At 41.7% G+C, this 23,569-nt stretch overlaps 1 protein-coding gene across 1 annotated transcript in view; it reads right to left on the reverse strand.

The window, feature by feature from the left end:
- The window catches only part of LOC137333149 (transmembrane 9 superfamily member 2-like), a 96,675-nt gene that overhangs the window by 62,748 nt on the left and 10,358 nt on the right, over positions 1–23,569 (reverse strand). Inside the window, exons 2-3 of the mRNA XM_067997330.1 lie at positions 10,001–10,068; positions 562–655 (exon numbers count right to left, since the gene is read on the reverse strand). Coding sequence (XP_067853431.1) covers positions 562–655; positions 10,001–10,068 — 162 coding nt within the window. The remainder of the gene's footprint in view (positions 1–561; positions 656–10,000; positions 10,069–23,569) is intronic.

The following is a 23,569-nucleotide window of genomic DNA, read 5'->3' on the forward strand; positions in this document are numbered from 1 at the left end:
GCATTTTTTTTAATCCCCTCCTCCCATTTATTTTAGTTTAAAAACATGATTGAGCTACATATCAAGGAGAACTTGCTCCAAGAACAGTAGAGGCAGCAGCGATGGTGTTTCTCAATTTGCGGACAGTAGAGTTTGTGCTCTCTGCTACGGGCTGAAGGGGGTTCAGCACAAAATAGAGCTTGGCTGGTTTAGTATGCAAAACAAATGTCAGATTCAACATCTCATTCCAAGCAATGATTAAATGTCATTTATTTTAGTCTGCGGTCAGTAAAACACAGTGATCTTACGAGAAAGTTGTTAACATCTCCAGTTTTGGGATGCCATAAGGCCCTATATAAATGAATTTTTTTTTCTTTAACCAAAATTGTCACTGCTTCATAAATCCCATTTTACAATTTTTTTTTATTGCAGTACCCGGAAAACAAATTTCATGGCACAGACATCCTCTCCAATTAGATTAGATTTTGCTTGTATACCAACTTTATTTTAATCTTAAATTAATATAAGTTGAAATGCTTCAGTTATTGCAAATCACATTTTACGAGTCTCAAAGTGCAGTACCTTGTATGGAGACGACTCTATCCTCTCTCCAAACAACACCTGTCCCAAATTTTCAGACGGCCGTTTCTCAGTTTCATTCTGACAAAAGTCAAACCTTAAAAAGGTAAACACACAGTTGTAATTGCATGTTCATTCCAACTGTAGCTTAAAGCAAAAGTATCGCAAATGTTTTATTTTAATACAATGGGTGCGGCCAGAGACAGTCTGATACCGCTTTCAACAATTGGAAGAGGCACCTATGTGAGTTATCACATGACTAGTGCTGCTCTTCAATTGAATTCTGGAAAAATACAAAAAAAGTTCAAATGTGGAAATTACAAAACTTCAATATTCAGACCAAATCAGACAATGACCCATTCATGAGTCATGCCCAATCCCTAATGCCACAAATTTACAAGCTATATTGCTACATTCATTCTTGATCACATGCATGAACATAAGGTAGGCACTCCAGTTTTTAAAACACATTTTTGAGACTGAAGTTACTCACTGTATAAATGTAAAATGAACACCAGATGAGTCCCAGTGTGATACCACATTTAAACAGCTTGAAGACCTAACCATACATAATACACAAGCAAAGCCACTTATGTTATCAAAACAGAATACAAAGCACTAAACAAGAAAAGGTCATTCACTCCAGCAAGCCTGCTCCCTACACAGACAGTATACAATCTACCCAATCATGGACCCGAGCCCACCTAAGCTCCTGAGAAAATGTCCTCCATAAATGCTCCCTGAACCCCAATAGTACACAAGCAAAACTGTTGAATATTTATCCATCGCCACATTTCTACTTTTCAGTCCTGGCCACCTACCCTTCCCAAAAAGCACAGAAACGTAGAAAATAGGAGCAAGAGTAGAAAGTGTTGAAAGTGCTACCCTTTTCCCCAACTCTTCCTCGTCCCCTCCCACAGCCCTAGAATCTCAACAGCACAGGAACCTTCATGACGCATTAAATATCTGATCAACAAAATCTATATTTATCCAAATAACTTTGAATTCCACACCAACCAAATACTCATCCTGTTCTTCAAGGAGTTAAGTTTGGTGTCCATACTTAAGAAAAGACATACTTGCTCTCAAGGCAGTACAAAGAAGGTTCACTCGGTTAATCCCGGGGATGAGGGGGTGGACATATGAGGAGAGGTTGAGTAGATTGGGACTCTACTCATTGGAGTTCAGAAGAATGAGAGGCGATCTTATTGAAACATATAAGATTGTGAAGGGGCTTGATCGGGTGGATGCGGTAAGGATGTTCCCAAGGATGGGTGAAACTAGAACTAGGGGGCATAATCTTAGAATAAGGGGCTGCTCTTTCAAAACTGAGATGAGGAGAAACTTCTTCACTCAGAGGGTAGTAGGTCTGTGGAATTTGCTGCCCCAGGAAGCTACATCATTAAATAAATTTAAAACAGAAATAGACAGTTTCCTAGAAGTAAAGGGAATTAGGGGTTACGGGGAGCGGGCAGGAAATTGGACATGAAGCTGAGTTCGGATCGGTCAAGGCCCTGTAGGTGGCGGAGCGGGCCCAGGGGCTGAGTGGCCGGGTCCTGCTCCTACTTCTTGTGTTCTTTAGATTTGAGGTTAGGATCAGATCAGCCATGATCTTACTGAATGGCGGAGCAGGCTTGAGCGGCCGATTGGCCTACTCCTGCTCCTATTTCTTATGTTCGTATGTTTAAGCAACACAGCATCAGCTACCTTCTTGAGTCTGTCCCATATATCTGCTATTCTATGGGGAAACCATTCCTTCCCAACCCTAGTAGCACCTGAGGCATGTTAATTCTGAACCAGTGACCTGTGCTGACAATCCAAGTCAAAACAGCCTACTCACATGTATGCTTCTTAGCATTTATGTAGGTGTACGGCGGTGTAGCAGTTTTGTTACTGGACTAGTAATTCAGTGGCCTGGATTCAATTACGTGAGTTCAAATCCCACCATGGCAGTTTGAGAATTTGAGAATAAAAAGCTGGTACCAGTATGGGTATGGTGGCATAGTGGTTATGTTACTGGGCTAGTAATCTCGAGGCCTGGACTAATAATCTGGAAACATCATGCCACGGCAGCTGGGGAATTTAAATTCAGTTAATTAAATAAAACCTGGAATAAAAAGCTAGAATCAGTAATGGTCACCATGAAACTACCGGATTGTCGTAAAAACCCATCTGGTTCATTAATGTCCTTTAGGCAAGGAAACCTGCCGTCCTTACCCGGTCCTTACTTCAGACCCACAGCAATGTGGTTGATTCTTAACTGCCCTCTGAAATGGCCGAGCAAGCCACTCAGTTCAAAGTGGCGGCTCACCACAACCTTCTCAAGGGCAACAAGGGATGGGCAATAAACGCTGGCCTTGCTGGCGACGGCCTCGTCCCATGAATGAATAAAAAAAAGTGACAATGAAGCTGTCGGATTGTTGTAAAAACCCAACTGGTTCATTAAGGAAGGAAAACCCAGTCCGGTCTATATGAGACTCTTAACTGAGCTCACGGAAACTAGGGATGGGCAATAAATACTCACTTGGCAGTTTGTCACCCACATCTCAAACAAATTTTTAAAAATGAATGCTCGATCTTTCAGATTGGATTTAAACTGTAGTTTTTTTTTAAATTACTTTTAAGCTCCTTTAAGAGTTTCACATGTGCAACTCAATTTAAGACATTATGATAATTAAAAGGAATTGCACCCACAGAAGCACCTCACTGGTTCAGTCACTATTCTGAGAATCCCAAACATTCGTAACGCATGGCCTACTGCTTTTAAATCAATGTGACTATTCTTTATAGACTTTGAGCTCTTTAAACGAGCAGTGATAGTACCACATTTAATATTCTCGAGCACTTCCCTCCATTGTTAATGTTTGAAAAGGTTAATGTCTTTTTTTTTTGGAGTATGGAATAATAAGTTCAGAATAAAGGAAACCCACTGTTCTGATTCAACAATCGATACTGTAATGGCAAGTCCATGGTCACTGCCGATGATTAACCAGCCATTCTGATGCACTAATGGACCCTGGAGGGGTAGCCCTGTTACAGGCGGCTAGGATTCCTCCCATTCCCCGTCAAATAACCCTGAAAGCCAATGCCCAAATGGATAGGGAAGATAAGAACATAACAAATAGGAGCAGGAGTAGGCCATACGGCCCCTCGAGCCTGCTCAGTCATTCAATCAGATCCTGGCTGATCTTCTACCTCAACTCGACTTTCCTGCCCTATCCCCATATCCCTCGATTCCCTTAGAGTCCACAAATCTATTGATCTCAGCGTTGAACATACTCAACGACTGAGCATCCATCGCCCTCTGGGGTGGAGAATTCCAAAGATTCACAACATTCCAAGTGAAGAAATTTCTCCTCATCTCAGTCCTAAATGGCCGACCACTTATTCTGAGACTATGCCCCCTAATTCTAGAATCTAGCCAGGGGAAACAGCCTCTCAGCATCTACCCTGTCAAGCCCTCTCAGAATCTTATATGTTTCAATGAGATCATCTCTCATTCTTCTAAACTCGAGAGTATAGGTCCATTCTACTCAACCTCTCCTCAAAGGACAACCCTCTCATCCCAAAAATCAATCTCGTGAACCTTCATTGTACCCCCTCCAAGGCAAGTATATCCTTCCTTAGATAAGGAGGCCAAAACTGTACACAGTACTAAAGGTGTGGTCTCACCAAAGCCCTGTACAATTGCATTATGACTTCCTTACTCTTGTACACTAACCTCCTTGCAATAAAGGTCAACATACCATTTGCCTTCCTAATTGGTTGCTGTACCTGCATGTTAACTTGCAGTGTTTCGTGTACAAAGACACAAGCAGCAGGAAGCTGATTAGTATTCTTAGCTGTGTGATTTTAGCCAGTTAAACTCCAGCAGCACCCTAGTACACATTTGTGGCTCCAAAGCCTTAGCTGTGCCAACCTGCATCTAAGCTCCCACATCCCAATGAGCAGACAGTATATAAGCCAATCAAGCAAACAAGAATTCTACAAGTGCACATCTCTCAATAGCTTGATTTAGAGACTGAAACATACAGATGGGTCTCCGCACATACCAGACACACAGCTGGCAAAAAAATTGTGCTTAATAAATCAACTATGACTTTTTTTTTTAAACATGCAAATTAGTTAGCCATTTCTAATGAACCACTGAACAAAAAGCAATTCCTGCAACTTTACTTCAATTACTGCACTGTAAATAAGCAAACCTACAAACAGTAAATCTTAACTTAAAACTTAAATTTTTTCAATTGCACATTACTGTAACAGTATACACATCAGTTTAAACATACTAGCAATAGACCTTACGCCTTACAAATGACATAGTTGTGGAAATCATTCTTAACACAATCGGAATGCAATGAAATGATGGCTACATTATAAATAAAATGGATCAGCTTACATGGGGCTTTACAATTGTTCAGTGGGAAGAAGCCATATCTCAGTACAAAGAGTGAGGGATTCCACTGCAGTACTGCACTTGCTATCATAATTTTTCACATTTTACAACCTCTTGCTCGTTATACTGCACTCTTTGTACTGAATCACTGGGTCACAGACTGAATGCACCACATGCTGAGGCACTAAGCCTTATCTATGACCATAATTTGTGGGCTGGAAAAGGACCACGAAAGCAGTCGGATTTTCATAAAAATCCAACTAGTTCACTAATGTCCTTCAGGAAAAGGAACCTTTAGGCAATCGTTGATGGGACAGCACTGAGGGTGCACTATTGGTCTCAGTCTCCCGAGGCTAGGAAGGAGGGTAAAAGGATTAGCCAGTATTTCCACTCCTAATCACTTTCCAGGGATCTGTGCTGAGTGTATCTAAGTGAATGTTGACTAAGAACCAGATTGGACTTAGTTTCACAGATCAACAATAGCATTTATAAAACCCTAAACCAGCACAAGATGGAATCTGCAGTAAGGAAGGAGCATAGGGAGAAGATCAGAAGCAAAACTGGGAGAAAAGAAATGGATCATCAAGAAAGGACTCATTCCTCAAGATGAAGGCCAACTTACGTGAAAAGGAAAAATTTGCAAGGCTATGGGAAAAGTGCAGGGGAGTGGGGCCAATTGGATAGCTCTTTCAAAGAGTCAACACAGGCATGAAGGGCCGAATGGCCTCCTTTTGTCTCCTAAGATTCTTACTGAGTTCACAAGAAAAAGCATAAACAGGAACAAATTCCAGCTCAACAGTAAGGTGGACAAAGAGGTTGATCAAAGTCTCTTACCAAATTTGTAGAAAATACAGTAATTTTTTTTTAAAAGCTATTGAGTTGGTTGGATAACATTCTATAGAGAACATTTACACAGGCTGAAACACGCTAATGGTTACCGAGATAAAGTCTTCAATTTGGTCAGTGTATGAACATCTAGTCATCCGATTGAATGATTCCATCGGTCAGAACCAAGAATCTAATGGGTATTTTCATCTGACAAGGAAATATTCCATTGCTAGGAAGTTAGAGTGTAGTATGCCCATCTATTAAAAAAAGAACGCAGAGGATTCTGCATGTTGTCCAGCTCCTAAATATCACATCATAAGGGTTAATTATTTTGGATCAAAATCCAAAAAGGAGCTTCCTAATTAGTGACAATAAATAATTTCTGGAAGATACATGAATAGGATTACCCACAGCAGGCAATTACCTCCCAGGAAAATTATTTTCAAGCCACAGATGTGGGCAGCTTATGTTCTTAGTAGGCAAAGATGGAAAACAGAGAAATGCAGCATTATGCTCGATTGTGGCATATAATACGTCATTTGTGCTTAGACCTGCAGACAGATTCCAGTATTACATGCATTCTTAAACAAGGATACAGGAATTTAAGTAGGAAATAACAATGAATGTATTCTACACCATTCAACACAATAATACATCATCACTCCAACTGTAGCATTTAATCCATGGCAGTTTACAGTATCATTTTGTTTAAATGTTAATCACGATACAAACTGTTAGGAATGTGTCGAAGGATCAAATTATGACAGTCAAAGTGAGTATCTCCTCACTGGGTATGTAGTTGCACAGCAAAATACTAAAAAATGTTGAACTCTTCGTAAAAAGTAAGTGAAAACAAGTGATAACGGAGTAAAACAGACAGTCCTTTCAAAATCATGTTCTGGTTCACATCTAGAACAAATTCTTTGTCACCACAGAATCTAAAGTCAAAAGACGGCTCTCAAATTGAAATACTGTGAATGTATTGTGTGGCAAAATGCTGCAGAACCTCCAAATAATCAAAAGTGAATAAATGTCATATTCCTCAGTTGGGGAAAGGAAATGCCCTTTCAAGGAACATGCTTCAATTAACTTTAAAGCACAAGGATTTGGCTTGATCGCAAGGCAAAAACATGGGCCAAATTAATCAGAATAGGGATTTGGATGGATTGTACAACAAATATAAAATTCAAATTCATCAAAATAACATAACAGCAAATGAAAGAACATTTTTGGGATGATCTGGAATGTGTTGCCTGAAAGGGCGGTGGAAGCAGATTCGATGGTAACTTTCAAAAGGGAATTGGATAAATACTTGAAAAGGAAAGATTTTCAGGGCAATGGGGAACGAGCAGGGGAGTGGGACTAATTGGATAGCTCTTTCAAAGAGCCGGTACAGGCACGATGGGCTGAATACCCTCCATCTGTGCTGTATGATTCAATTATATATATCGAAATACAGGACTACAAAATAAAACAGCAAACTTTGACGGATCATTGGATAAAACCGTGCCAAAGTACTTGTGTATCAAGGTAAAGGAAGACAGGCTCTTTCCAAGGTATTTTCACCACAGGCTTTTAGAATCATCTATTAATCTATACTTCTTGGGTGATTTTTTTGTGCTCAGTGTGTGAAACAGCTGCCCTGGGAAACTGGAATTAAGAGGAATGTGGTTTTGTGCTGCAGACCGAAGCTCACTACAAACGCAGGTACTGCTACTCTAATGTCACTTGTTAAAGGATCATTACCACTCTCATCAGAATCACCTCCCCAGTCAGGACCACCTCCTGCTCTCTTGACCTACTCCCAACCGAGCTTCTCACCACTTAAGTATCTCTTCTCAGTTCACTTACGTAACAGAGTCCATCTTCACATACATTGAACCCCCACCTCTTCAAAAAAGACATCACCTTAAAATGCCTATTCTCAACCCATCCAGGGTCCCAACATTAGGGTTCTGCAAGGTGATTCCAGAATCGTCGGATTTTTCTCAATTTTTTGGCCGTTGTTGACCTACTAGCATGTTTTTTCCATTGCTGTATATAATAAAACACGTTTCTGCACTGATAGCAATGTTTCCTTTGAGAGCAGGCACCGTCTCTTCAGTAGACAGGGTAGGACACCTCCTAGAGTTTGTTAACATTCGCAGAGGAAATATTACAGAATAGAACCTTTCATTAAGTCCAGCTTATTCAAATCTCCACTGCTTGGATGTTCTAACCCCTATCCCACACCATACATCAACAGGTCCTTGTCCCCCAGAATTCTTATCCTTGTTTACAATTGGTCAGATGCAACCAGACCCGCCTGAACCAACACTGGCGCTCTCTAATCTTCCCTTATGCTATCGCTCATCAAAGCCTCAAACACTTTTCCCACAATTAAGGTAAGGTTCACAGGCCCACAGTTTAAGTGTACATTACCTGACCCATTTCAAAAAAAAATTGAGGTCACATTGGATACTTTCCAATCCATTGGGACATTATCCAATTTCAATGAGCCGTAAAAGAAATCGGTGAGGGGATTTGCCATCTCCTCAGCCAACTCCACTCGCACCCTCGGGTGGAAATTGTCAGAGCCTGGAGCCCGGCTTACCTCAACCGTCCTAAACTTTTCCACTATATCTTCCCTTAGGTTGAGTCTGCGCCCTCCCTTATGCTCCCCTCTCGACTCCAGCATTTCTTCCCCCTTTCAATTGTAATGATTTGCCAATTCCACCATATCCCTGACCACAGACACCACTGCTACTGGTAAACAGTCCAACACTCCTCTGTATTGTTCTCTTACTCTTGATATATTTAAACAACACTTGTTGCTATCCTTTATATTTTTCATTATATTTCTTTAATGTTCCTCTTTGCATCTCTTGGTTTCTTGGCTTTCCTCCGTTTGGCTTCATAGTTCTCTCTATCCTGTTCCTTCCAAATACATTTTAGAATGTTATATACCCCATCTTCCTCCCTAATGAATTCCCTTTTCATCCACGTCAATTTTACTCTCCAGTTTGTTCCTGGGATAAACTGCCTAGGCAATATTTTTTAAAAAGGCTCCTTAAAATACTCCCATTTACCCTCCACAGCCTTCTCTTTAAATAGTTCTTTCCATTTTACTCTACTCAACTGAACTCCAATTTCTTAGTAGTTTTTATCATCTCTCCTATCTTCATTTCAAACTTAAAATCAATAGCAATAATCTTTAGCTCCGAGTGTTCCTTAATATTTAAGAGTATGGAATGCACTGCCACAGAGAGTAGTTAAGGCAGAGCTCATAGGAACATGAGTAGGCCATTTAGCCCCTCGAGCTGTTCAGCCATTCAGAGAGATCATGGTTCATCTGTGACCTAACTCCATACCTTTGATTAACAAAAATCTATTAATCTCAGATTTAAAATTAACAATTGAGCTAGCATCAACTGCTGTTTGTGGAAGAGGGTTGCAAACTTCTCCCACCCTTTGCATGTAGAAATGTTTTCGAACTTCACTCCTGAAAGTCCTGGCTCTAATTTTTAGACTATGTCCCCTAGTGCGAGACTCCCCAACCAGCAGAAATAGTTTCTCTCTATCTACCCTAACAGTTCCCCTTACTATCTTAAAAACTTCGATCAAATCACCCCTTAATCTTCTAAATTCCAGGGAACACAACCCTAGTTTGTGTAATCGCTCCTTGTAAGTTAACCCTTGGAGTCCAGGTGTCATTCGAGTAAATCTACGCTGCACTCCTTCCAAGGCCAATATATCCTTCCTAAGGTGCGGTGCCCAGAACTCAACACAGTACTCCAGGTGCGGTCTAACCAGGGCTTTGTAAAGCTGTAGCATAACTTCTACCCCCTTGTATTCTAGTCCTCTAGATATAAAGGCCACCATTCCATTAGCCTTTTTGATTATTTTCTGTACCTTTCCATGACACTTTAGCGAACTACGGTACATGGATCCCCAAGTCTCTCTGGACCTCCACTGTTAGAGCTTTTCACCATTTAGAAAGTACTGTGATCTATCCTTTTTAGGTCCAAAGTGGAACACTGCTTTTTTTTTAAAAAAAGCAGACAGCAGTTAAATATCTGAAGCGGGGAAGATACAGACTCGACGAGCCTGTGACCACTAACACACTCCAAAAACTAGCCATCCACATTTAATGTACTTTTGAAAAACAGCTGTGATGGGTAGCGGCTAGGTACAGTAAGTTTAAATATTGATTAATTGGCAATTTTTAAATATACTTACGCATCATATTCATACGGGAGGACGGATTCCACAGAGTCCAATCTGTTTACAAATATTTCAATGTTTGACTGAAAATAGAAAATAAAAACTTTTTAAGGATATGCATTGTAAATAAACTTTCAACAAATAGCCACCTTAATGCTGTGTTTGAAATGTTAAAATTTCACCACAATGTCTACGTTTTTCACAAAACTATACTGAAGAGGGGGAAAAACGAACATCTACAATTCTGGGTAATGCTGCAGATTTACTGAAAACATTATAATGCACAAAGGACCACTCCAGTACAAATTGCTCTCACACATACTAGAGATCATATATTTGTTCTAAATATTGCCTCAGACAGATCTACTCAACTGCAAATTTATTACTGTAAATAATTGAAATAAATGATTTACAAGTAGGAATCTCAATTATAAAAAATTTGCAGGGCAATGGGGAAGAGCAGGGGAATGGGACTAATTGGATAGCTCTTTCAAACAGCGGGCACAGGCACAGTTGGTCGAATGGCCTCCTCCTGTGCTGTAGCTACTATGATAAAGCTATATATGTATCAGGGCACAATTTTATAAAGCATGCCTGTTCCTTCCTATGTCGCATCATATGCAAGAAATTGTTAATAAAAGGATTAATGAAAAATAATTGCTACGTGTGTGAAAGTAGAATTTTACTCCCAAATTATTCTGTTGCAAACACAGACGGAAGTGGCCTCTTGGCTCAGTGACTAAACATGCCATTTGGTGAAGTAATGAGTCTCACAGATCAGGAAGGTCACAGGTTTCAATCCCTGGTCTGTACTGATAAAATCTCACAAATGTAAGACTCTAACATATTACACAACACATAATGGGGGAAATGCTTTGTTCCAAACAAATGCTTTATTCTATCAACTGGTTATCAATATTAAAGAAAGTGAACATTTCCTGAATGCATATATCCACCAAAAGTTTATCAACTTGAAACACAGTGTGCAACGAGTTAATGCTACAAAACTCTGATGAAACAGACATTACAACAGTAGTAAAAACAGAAAATGCTGGAGAAGCTCAGCAAGTCAGGCAGCATCTGTGGAGAAAGAAGCAGAGCTAACATTTCAGATCAAAGACTTATCATTAGAGCTTCTGCAAGAGTTCCGACGAAAGGTCTTCGATCTGGAACGTTAACTGTTTCTTTCTCCACAGATGCTGCCTCTCTTGCTGAGCGTTTCCAACATTTTCTGTTTTTAATTTCAGATTTCCAGCATTCACAGTATTTTGCTTTTCATTATAACAGTAGATAAGATATTTAAAACAGCCAAGAATAAAATGGTTACGATAAATGTTGTAGTTGTAGGTCAGTGATTTTTTTAGGAAACATAGAAAACAGAAGCAAGAGTAGGCCATTCGGCCCTTCAGGCCTGCTCCGCCATTCAAAATGATCATGGCTGATCGTCTAACTCAGTACCCTGTTCCCGCTTTTTCCCCATATCCCTTGATCCCTTTAGCATTAAGAAATATATCGATCTCCTTCTTGAATACATCTAATGACTTGGCCTCTACTGCCTTCTGTGCTAGAGAATTCCACAGGTTCACCACCCTCTGAGTAAAGAAATTTCTCCTCCTCTCGGTTCTAAATGGCATACCCCGTATCCTGAGACTGTGACCCCTGGTTCTGGACTCCCCAGCCATCAGGAACATCCTCCCTGCATCCAGTCCTGTTAGAATTTTACATGTTTCGATGAGATCACCTCTCATTCTTCTAAACTCCAGTGAATATAGGCCTAGTCGACCCAATCTCTCCTCATACGTCACTCCTGCCATCCCAGGAATCAATCTGGTAAACCTTCATTGCAAGGACATCCTTCCTCAGATAAGGAGAACAAAACTGCACACAATACTCCACATGTGGTCTCACCAAGGCCCTGTATAACTGCAGTGATACATCCCTGCTCCTGTACTCAAATCCTTTTGCAATGAAGGCCAACATACCATTCACCTTCCTAACTGCTTGCTGCACCTGAATGCTCGCTTTCAGCGACTGGTGCACAAGGGCACCCAGGTCTCATTGCACCTCCCCTTTTCCCAATCTATCACCATTCAGATAATAATCTGCCTTTCTGTTTTTACAACCAAAGTGGATAACCTCACATTTATCCACGTTATACTGCATCTGCCATGTTCTTGCCCACTCACCCAACTTGTCTAAATCACATTGGAGCCTCTTTGCATCCTCCTCACAGCTCACATTCCTCCCCAGCTTTGTGTCGTCTGCAAACTTGGAAATGTTACATTTAGTTCCCTCATCCAAATCATTGATATATATTGTGAATAGCTGGGGCCCAAGCACTGATCCCTGTGGTACCCCACCAGTCACTGCCTGCCACCCGGAAAAAGATCCTTTTATTCCTACTCTGTTTCCTGTCTGTCAATCAATTCTCAATTATGCCAGTACATTCCGCCCAATCCCATGTGCTTTAATTTTGCACACTAACCTCTTGTGTGGACCTTATCAAAAGCCTTCTGAAAATCCAAATACACCACATCCACTGGTTCTCCCCTATCTATTCTACTAGTTACATCCTCAAAAAACTCCAGTAGATTTGTTAAGCATGATTTCCCTTTCATAAACCCATGCTGACTTGGTACAATCCCGTTAATGCCCTCCAAGTGTTCTGTGATCATATCTTTTATAATAGACTCTAGCATTTTCCCCACCACTGATGTTAGGCTAACTGGTCTGTAATTCCGTTTTCTCTCTCCCTCCTTTTTGAAATAGTGGGGTTACATTTGCCACCCTCCAATCTGTAGGAACTGTTCCAGAGTCTATAGAATTTTGGACGATGATCATCAATGCATCCACTATTTCCAGGGCCACTTCCTTTAGTACTCTGGGATGTAGATTATCAGGACCTGGGGATGTCAGCCTTTAGCCCCATTAATTTCCCTAGCACTTTTTTTTTACTAATACTAGTTTCCTTCACTTCCTCCCTCTTACTAGACCCTTGGTTCCCTAACATTTCTGGCAGGTTATTTGCGTCCTCCTTTGTGAAGACAGAACCAAAGTATGTCTTTAATTGTTCTGCCGTTTCTTTGTTCCCCATTATAATTTCCCCCATTTCTGACTGTAAGGGACCGACATTTGTCTTCACTAATCTTTTTCTCTTGACATATTTATACAAGCTTTTACAGTCAGTTTTTATGTTCCCTGCTAGTTTACTCTCATACTCTATTTTTCCCCTCTTAATCAATCTTTTTGTCCTCCTTTGCTGAATTCTGAACCGCTCCCAATCCTCAGGTTTGCCGCTTTTTCTGGCAATTTTATTTGTCTCCTCTTTGGATCTAATACTATCCCTAATTTCTTTTGTAAGCCACGGTTGAGCCACCTTTCCTGTTTTATTTTTGCGCCAGACAGGAATGAATAATTGTTGTAATTCCTGCACACGTTCTTTAAATATTAGCCATTGCCTATCCACCGTCATCCCTTTTAGTAAAGTTCCCCAATCTATCATAGCCAACTCGCACCTCATATCTTCATAATTTCCTTTATTTAGATTCAGGACCCTAGTTTCAGATTCAACTACTTCACTCTCCATCTTAATGAGGAATTCGATCATGTTATGGACGCTCTTCCCGAAGGGACCCCGCACAACGGGAGGAGGAGGCTCTGCAAACATCCCCATTCTCAATGATGGCGGAGTCCAGCACGTGAGTGCAAAAGACAAGGCTGAAGCGTTTGCAACCATCTTCAGCCAGAAGTGCCGAGTGGACGATCCATCTCAGCCTCCTCCCGATATCCCCACCATCACGGAAGCCAGTCTTCGGCCAATTCGATTCACTCCACGTGATATCAAGAAACGGCTGAGTGCACTGGATACAGCAAAGGCTATGGGCCCCGACAACATCCCAGCTGTAGTGCTGAAGACTTGTGCTCCAGAACTAGCTGCGCCTCCAGCCAAGCTGTTCCAGTACAGCTACAACACTGGCATCTACCCGACAATGTGGAAAATTGCCCAGGTATGTCCTGTCCACAAAAAGCAGGACAAATCAAATCCGGCCAATTACCGCCCCATCAGTCTACTCTCAATCATCAGCAAAGTGATGGAAGGTGTCGTCGACAGTGCTATCAAGCGGCACTTACTCACCAATAACCTGCTCACCGATGCTCAGTTTGGGTTCCGCCAGGACCACTCGGCTCCAGACCTCATTACAGCCTTGGTCCAAACATGGACAAAAGAGCTGAATTCCAGAGGTGAGGTGAGAGTGACTGCCCTTGACATCAAGGCAGCATTTGACCGAGTGTGGCACCAAGGAGCCCTAGTAAAATTGAAGTCAATGGGAATCAGGGGGAAAACTCTCCAGTGGCTGGAGTCATACCTAGCACAAAGGAAGATGGTAGTGGTTGTTGGAGGCCAATCATCTCAGCCCCAGGGCATTGCTGCAGGAGTTCCTCAGGGCAGTGTCCTAGGCCCAACCATCTTCAGCTGCTTCATCAATGACCTTCCCTCCATCATAAGGTCGGAAATGGGGATGTTCGCTGATGACTGCACAGTGTTCAGTTCCATTCGCAACCCCTCAGATAATGAAGCAGTCCGAGCCCGCATGCAGCAAGACCTGGACAACATCCAGGCTTGGGCTGATAAGTGGCAAGTAACATTCGCGCCAGATAAGTGCCAGGCAATGACCATCTCCAACAAGAGAAAGTCTAACCACCTCCCCTTGACATTCAACGGCATTACCATCGCCGAATCCCCCACCATCAACATCCCGGGGGTCACCATTGACCAGAAACTGAACTGGACCAGCCATATAAATACTGTGGCTACGAGAGCAGGTCAGAGGCTGGGTGTTCTGCAGCGAGTGACTCACCTCCTGACTCCCCAAAGCCTTTCCACCATCGACAAGGCACAAGTCAGGAGTGTGATGGAATACTCTCCACTTGCCTGGATGAGTGCAGCTCCAACAACACTCAAGAAGCTCGACACCATCCAAGATAAAGCAGCCCGCTTGATTGGCACCCCATCCATCACCCTAAACATTCACTCCCTTCACCACCGGCGCACTGTGGCTGCAGTGTGTACCATCCACAGGATGCACTGCAGCAACTCGGCAAGGCTTCTTCGACAGCACCTCCCAAACCCGCGACCTCTACCACCTAGAAGGACAAGAGCAGCAGGCACATGGGAACAACATCACCTGCACGTTCCCCTCCAAGTCACACACCATCCCGACTTGGAAATATATCGCCGTTCCTTCATCGTCGCTGGGTCAAAATCCTGGAACTCCCTTCCTAACAGCACTGTGGGAGAACCGTCACCACACGGACTGCAGCGGTTCAAGAAGGCGGCTCACCACCACCTTCTCGAGGGCAATTAGGGATGGGCAATAAATGCTGGCCTCGCCAGCGACGCCCACATCCCGTGAACGAATAAAAAAAAACAACAAGATTGTTAATTAATCCTTTCTCATTGCACAACACCCAGTCTAGGATCGCCTGTTCTCTAGTTGGTTCCTCAACGTATTGGTCTAGAAAACCATCACGTACACACTCCAGGAATTCCTCCCCCACAGTATTATTGCGAATTTGGTTTGACCAATCTATACGTAGATTAAAGTCACCCATGATTATAGTTGTACCCTTCTTGCATGAGTCTCTAATTTCCTGTTTAATGCCCTCCCCTACATCTCCACTACTGTTTGGGGCCTGTCGACAACCCCCAATGTTTTCTGCCCTTTGGTGTTTCTTAGCTCCACCCATACAGATTCCACATCGTGATTTTCCGAGCCAATATCCTTCCTCACTATTGCATTGATTTCCTCCTTTACTAACAACGCTACCCCACCTCCTTTCCCTTTTTGCCTGTCCTTCCTAAATATTGAATACCCCTGGATGTTCAGTTCCCATCCTTGGTCACCCTGCAGCCATGTCTCCGTATTCGCAACTATATCATAACCATTAATATCAATCTGCGCTGTTAATTCATCTACCTTATTGCGAATTCTCCGTGCATTAAGGCACAATGCCTTTAGACTTGCCTTTTTAAGATTGCTCGTCATCTTAGTTTTATTTTGCACTATGGCCTCACTTGTTTTTCGCCCTTGTTTTCTCTGCCTTGCACTATTGCTTCTTCCTTTTCTGTCTTTTGTTTCCCCCTCCTGTCTCCCTGCTCAGGTTCCCATCTCCCTGCCATTCTAGTTTAAACCTTCCCCAACAGCACTAGCAAACACCCGCACGAGAACATCAGTTTGATAGAGTAAATAAGGAGAAACTGTTTCCAATGGCAGAAGGGTCGGTAACCAGAGGACACAGATTTTAAGATAATTGACAAAAGAACCAGAGGGGGTGATGAGGAGAATTTTTTTTATGCAGCGAGTTATGATCTGGAATGCACTGCCTGAAAGTATGGTGGAAGCAGATTTAACAGTAACTTTCAAAAGGAAATTGGATAAATACTTGGTGAAAAAAATTTCAGAGCTATGGGGAAAGAGCTGGGGAATGGGACTAATTGGATAGCTTACAAAAAGCCAACATAGGCACAAATGGGCCAAATGGTCTCCTTCTGTGCTGTTTCGTTCCATGATTGTAACTGAAAGTGAATTGAACAGATGTTTATAGATGCTGTACTTTAACACAAGTAGCTTTTGAACTGTCTCTCTACACTAAATCAATAATGAACTATTATTTTCAGACAACCCCATAGTGAAGATGTCAAAAGCGTTAAAACCCCATGTAAACTCTAACCAAGGACATGGACTGCACGGAGCACTGAACTTGAGCAGAGAAATCCACTGATGAGATTAAAAAGTACACTGTGCACGGTTTTAAAAAGTACATTATGAAAAGAAAACAAAAGATGGCATAGCGTGTTTTCAAGGCTAAAATTTAATCTCAGGCTTCAGACAGTTCCAATTTTCTTCGCGAAGACCTGTTATATTGACTGATTTGGCCAGGAGCCTAAGTATTCACTATAAATGACTAATCAGTAATTTAGAAGGTTCTGATCCCGGATGAGACCTACTTTTCTGAACAGCTCACCTATTTAAATTGCTGGCAAGAGCTGAACAGGCTCCAGGCAGAGTGTATGTTTTTTGAATAGAAAATAAAGAGGCACCAACATTCTTTTTTACAGCACTCACGTTATCAACATATCAGGGAGGATAGACTGAGCAAGCAGCTGGTTAAAAGTTCCAGCGAGTGCAAAGCAGGGCTGTTCATCAGTGCAGTGAGTCATCATCAGATCCTTTACAGTTAACCAATTAAGGACAATTAGCAGCCCATTCGGGAAATGGCTCATCAAATTGGTTATATTCTAAGTGGAGATTTTTATGGAATCATTAGAATCAGGAGTTGTGCCAAAAAGATTGAAGAGTCAGCCATATATCACCCACTTTTTAAAAAAAATAAGGACTGTCCTGGAAATTGCAAGACTGTTGTGGTAAAATGATGAGGTCATCCTGAAGCAGGATATCATGAAACACCTAAAGGAGAATCAAGTTATCAGGGTAAGTCAGCATGGCTATATGTGGATGGAGGAGATCATGCTTGTGAAACCTGTTAGAATTATTTGAGATTAGCACGTGTGGATAAGGGGATTGCTATTGTTTATCTTGACTTCAAAAAGGCTTTTGATACAGTACCACATAGCAGGCTGGCCCATTACACTGAAAAGGTGGGCAGTTATTGAAGGGCATTGACAACTGGTTACAAAGAATAAAGATGGTGGTCGTGCATGGAGCTAAACTGGAGTGAAGGGAAGTGACTAATAGAGTGTGCCAAAGATCAGGGCATCGAGCCATTGTTGAATGGCGGAGTAGGCTCGAAGGGCAGTATGGTCTACTCCTGTTCCTATTTCTTGAGTTACATCGAATCTACAGCACAGAAACAGGCCAGTCAGCCCAACAGGTCTGTGCCAGTGTTTATGCTCCACACAAGCCTCTTTCCTCCATACTTCATCTAACCCTATCAGCATATCCTTCTATTCCTTTCTCACTTGTGCTTATCTAGCTTCCCCTTAAATGCATCTATGCTAGTTGCCTCAACTACTCCTTGTGGTATTCTAAGCACTCTCTGGGTAAAGAAGTTTCTCCTGAATTTGCTATTGGATTTATTAGTGACTGTCTTATATTTATGACCTCTAGTTTTGGACTCTCCGACAAGTGGAAACATTTTCTCTACATCAACCCCATCAAACCCCATCATTATCTTAAAGGCCTCTACCAGGTCACCCCTCAGTCTTCTCTTTTCTAGAGAAAAGAGCCCCAGACTGTTCAGCCTTTCCTGATAAGTATACCTTCTTAGTTGTGATATCATCCTTGTGAATCTTTTGCACCCTCTCCAGTGCCTCTACATCCTTTCTATTTTATGGAGACGAGAACTGTTCACAGTACTCCAAGCGTGGTCTAACCAAGGTTCGATACAAGTTTAACATAGCTGCTCTGCTTTTCAATTCTATTCCTCTAGAAATGAACCCCAGTGCTTGATTTGGCTTTTTTATGGCCTTATTAACCTGCGTTGCTACTTTGTGATTTGCGTGTCTGTACTCCTAGATCCCTCTGCTCCTCTACCCGATTTGGACTCTTATCCAATGAGTACGTGACCTCCTTATTCTTCCTAATAAAACGTACCACCTCACACTTATCTATGCTGAAATTAATTTGCCAATTACACGCCCATTGTGCAAGTTTATTAATATCTTCTTGCATTTTGAGGCATTCTTCCTTTGTATTAACTGTATCCCCAATGTGGTGTCATCCGCAAATTTTGAAATTGAACTTCCGATTCCCGAGTCCAAATCGTTAATGTAAATTGTGAACAACCCTGGTCCCAGCACCTTTTGCCAGTCTGAGTACCTACCCTTAACCTCCACTCTGTTTTGTAGCAAGCTGGCTATCCATTCTGGTACCTGCCCCCTTACTCCAAATGGTCTGACCTTAATCATGAGTCTACACTGCAGTACCTTATCGAAGGTGTTTTGAAAATCCAAATATATTACATCTACTGCATTACCCTTGTCTACTCTTTCTATTATTTCTTCAAAAGAATTCAATGAGGTTGGTCAAGCATGACTGTCCCTTCTGAAATCCATGCTGACTATTCTATTATATTTTGGTTTGAGATATTTTTCTATTACATTTTTGAGTAAAGATTCCATTATCTTTCCTACCAACTTTAAGCTAATTGGTCTATAGTTCCCTGGACTTGTTCTATCTCCCTTTTTAAATATCGGAACATTAGACGGTCCTCTGGCACTATTCCCTTTTCTAATGAATTTATATATTATGTAATAGTGCCTCTGCTATCTCTTACCTAACTTCTTTTAATGTGTGTGGATGCAATCCATCCGGTCCAGGGGTTTTATCCTCTCTAAGTTTGATTAGTTTATTATCGCCCCCCTTTCTATCTTAAATGTCCTTATATTTTTTTTGATCTCTTCTTCTAATGTCATGATAGTCTCCCTGGTAAATACTGAGGCAAAGTAACTATTCAATATTTCTGCCATTTCGCTGTCATTACCCGTGAGTTTATCTTACGCATCCCTTACTGGCCCTATCCCTTTCCTGATTTTTATTTGTGTCTGTAGACTACTTGACTATTTCTTTTTATATTCCATGATAATTGAATTTCATAGTTCCTCTATTTTCCTAATTTTTTTTAAAACTTCTTTCCTAACCTCTTCATATTCCCTTTTGTCATCCTCTCCTTTATTGTCTATGTACATAGTTTTTTTAAAATTCGTTCATGGGACGTGGGCGTCGCTGGCAAGGCCAGCATTTATTGCCCATCCCTAATTGCCCTTGAGAAGGTGGTGGTGAGCCGCCTTCTTGAACCGCTGCAGTCCGTGTGGTGAAGGTTCTCCCACAGTGCTGTTAGGTAGGGAGGTCCAGGATTTTGACCCAGCGATGAAGGAATGGCAATATATATTTCCAAGTCAGGATGGTGTGTGACTTGGAGGGGAACGTGCAGGTGGTGTTGTTCCCACAAGCCTGCTGCCCTTGTCCTTCTAGATGGTAGAAGTCACGGGTTTGAGTTCACCTTTTTCTTCAGTTTCAATTTTATCCATCTCTTCATTCATTGGCTAATTTGTTTTTTTTTTAAAAAGAGGAATACATTTCTCCTGAACTCTATTGATCACTGTTTTAAATATTTCCAACTGCTGTTCTATCTTTGTCCAGTTTACTGTGTCCCCTACTCCTAGAATCCCCAACCAGCGAAAATAGTTTCTCTCTGTCCACCCTATCTGTTCTCCTTAATATCTTATAAACTTCGATCAGATCACCCCTTAACCTTCGAAACTCCAGAGAATACAACCCCAATTTGTGTAATCTCTCCTCGTAACTTAACCCTTGAAGTCCGGGTATCATTCTAGTAAACCTACGCTGCACTCCCTCCAAGGCCAATATGTCCTTCCGAAGGTGCGGTGCCCAGAACTGCTCACAGTACTCCAGGTGCGGTCTAACCAGGGTTTTGTATAGTTGCAGCATAACTTCTGCCCCCTTGTACTCCAGTCCTCTAGATATAAAGGCCAGCATTCCATTAGCCTTATTGATTATTTTCTGCACCTGTTTATGACACTTCAATGATCTATGTACCTGAACCCCTAAGTCCCTTTGGACATCCACTGTTTTTAACTTTTTAACCATTTAGAAAGTACCCTGTTCTATCCTTTTTTGATCCAAAGTGGATGACCTCACATTTGCCTACATTGAATTCCATTTGCCACAGTTTTGCCCATTCACCTAATCTATCAATATCCCTTTGTAATTTTATGTTTTCATCTACACTGCTTACAGTGCCACCAATCTTTGTGTCAAAGCAGTCCTGTACACACTGTAAAAACACCATTCCCCTACCTCTTGCCAGTTTATTTGGGGGGTAGTCGAAATCTCCCATGATCATTATTCAATGCTTTTTTACTCATTTCATAGATTTGCCCACATATTTCTTCCTCCACTTCCCTTCCCCTTTTAGGTGGTCTATAGAATATACCTATTAACACGATCAATTCCTTCTTATCCGCTATCTCAATCCATATGGATTCTGTTTCTACCTTATTACTTATGTCCCTTTTTCCTATTGCCAATATGTTGTCCCTAATTAATACAGCGACCCACCCCACCACCCTCACCTTCCTCCTTCCCTATCCTTTCTAAATAAGTTATATCCTGCAATATTTAACTTCCAGATTGTTGAAACCTCTGCTAGTGCGTAACAGCAATAAATAAGGAAAATGTTTGTATAGCACGTGGAATAAAACATAGAAAATAGAAGCAATAGGCCATTTGGCCCTTCGGGCCTGCTCCGCCATTCAAAATGATTGTGGCTGATCGTCTAACTCAGTACCCTGAGCATTAAGAAATATATTTATCTCCTTCTTGAATACATCTAATGACTTGGTCTCCACTGCCTTCTGTGCTAGAGAATTCCACAGGTTCACCACCCTCTGAGTGAAGAACTTTCTCCTCATCTCGGTTCTAAATGGCATACCCCGTATCCTGAGACTGTGACCCCTGGTTCTGGACTCCCCAGCCATTGGGAACATCCTCCCTGCATCTAGTCTGTCTAGTCCTGTTAGAATTTTATATGTTTCGATGAGATCACCTCTCATTCTTCTAAATTCTAGTGAATATAGGCCTAGTCGACCCAAATTCTCCTCAAATGTCAGTCCTGACATCCCTGGAATTAGTCTGGTAAACAAATCGCAGGTTGTGATCCCGAATCGATGCACGGCAACTCATTCTTCCCCACCTGCAATATTGCGTACAGGTCTGGTTGCATACTAAAGGAAGGAGGTAGCGTGGGAAAAGAATACAGATCAACCATGATCTCATTGAATGGCAGAACAGGCTCGAGGGGCTGAATGGCCTCCTCCTATTCCTATGTTTCTACATACAGCAAAAGGCTGCCCATCTGAGCTACATGAGACACTACCGAAGCTCAATACTTTTACATTGAAGGCTAAAAGGCAAGCTTACTTAAATACTCAAAATCATCAAGAGCATCAATAAATTCAACCGAGAAATTGTTTATCATAGTCCCAAGAACAGCAATGAAGAGGCAAAGGGTGAAGTGCAGAGGAGGGAAGGTGAATGAAAAGATCAAGAGGAGAAAAACAACTGGCATTTATGTAGCACCTTGCAAATCCTCAAGCAGTATCAAAAAGCTATCTTACTACAATCTGTGTAACTATATATTCTGGGAATGACTAAGACAACATAGGCCAATGAATTGCTTTTGAAGTAGTCACTTGTTTTGTAAGCAAACATGACAGCTAATTTGTGCACAGCAAGGTTCCACAAACAACAATTAAATAAATTGCAAGATTCCCCCCCCCCTCCCCAGAGAGTTTTTAGAACATGAAAGCTTTTTTTTCTACAAGTAACTACTGAGGCAGAGACCATAACAAAATTTGAAAGGGAATCATCTTCCAAAATGGAGAACTACCACTAAAGTGATCAGTGCAGATCAATTGCACCGATCACTATAAACAATTGCAGTAACACACTATAAGAAGGGCAGTGGTTTTGGAAAGCAGATTTTGATCACGTGAAGCAGCCAAGCACCACAGTGAAAAGTAATTCCAGATTCCCCTGTTACACATTGTAAACAGTTCAGGTCGGTTAGGTTCATGAAAATGCAAAAGCTGCCTTTTTCTCACTGATATCAGTCTTGCTGCAATTGTACAGGGCTGTGATGAGACCTCACCTGGAGTAATGTGTACAGTTTCAATCTCCTTATCTAAGGAAGGATATACTGCCTGAGGGGCGGTACAACAAAGGTTACGAGATCGATTCCTGGAATAAGAGGATTGTCCTGTGAGGAGAGATTGAATAGAATAGGCCTCTACTCATGAAACATGTAAGATTCTGAGGGGGCTTGACAGGGTAGATTTTGAAAGGTTGTTTCCTCTGGCTGGTGAGCCTAGAACTAGGGGGGTATAGTTGCAGGATAAGGGGTCAGCCATTTAGGACTGAGATGAGGAGGAATTTCATCATTTCGCAGAGGGTTGTAAATCTTTGGAATTCTCTACCCCAGAGGGCTGTGGATGCTGAGTCGTTGAGTATATTTAAGGCTGAGATAGATAGATTTTTGGACTCTAGGGGGACCAAGGGACAAGGGGATCGGGCGGGAAAGATGAGGTCCAAGATCAGCCGTGATCTGATTGAATGGCAGAGCAGGCTCGAGGGGCCGTATGGCTTACTCCTGCTCCTATGTTCTTCTCACGTGTAGTAATCGGACACAATTTCAGAAGATATGCTTAAGTAAAGATTGAAATGCAAACTATAATGGCACTCCTGGCATTAAACCTGCCTGAGTATCTTTCTTATATAGTCTTAGGCATTTCCAGACTATGGGCAGGAAGATTATAGTGGGATAGCTTTTATTACCGCGGTGCGTTAGGTCAGAGAACACCAGTAAGATTTTCGAATCCCTGCAATCCTACTAACTGATTGGGTATCAGTGATTATGGTTAAAGCCTGCATTGAACAAACTCACCTGTCACAGTTTAATAGTTATGACATTCTCTGTGAATGCTCGTAATGAACGCTTCCATTCATTTTGTACCAAAATAGTGGATTGTGGGCTAATTAAAAC

This window comes from Heptranchias perlo, chromosome 15, assembly GCF_035084215.1.
Source record: "Heptranchias perlo isolate sHepPer1 chromosome 15, sHepPer1.hap1, whole genome shotgun sequence".
Taxonomy (NCBI): Eukaryota; Metazoa; Chordata; class Chondrichthyes; order Hexanchiformes; family Hexanchidae; genus Heptranchias; species Heptranchias perlo.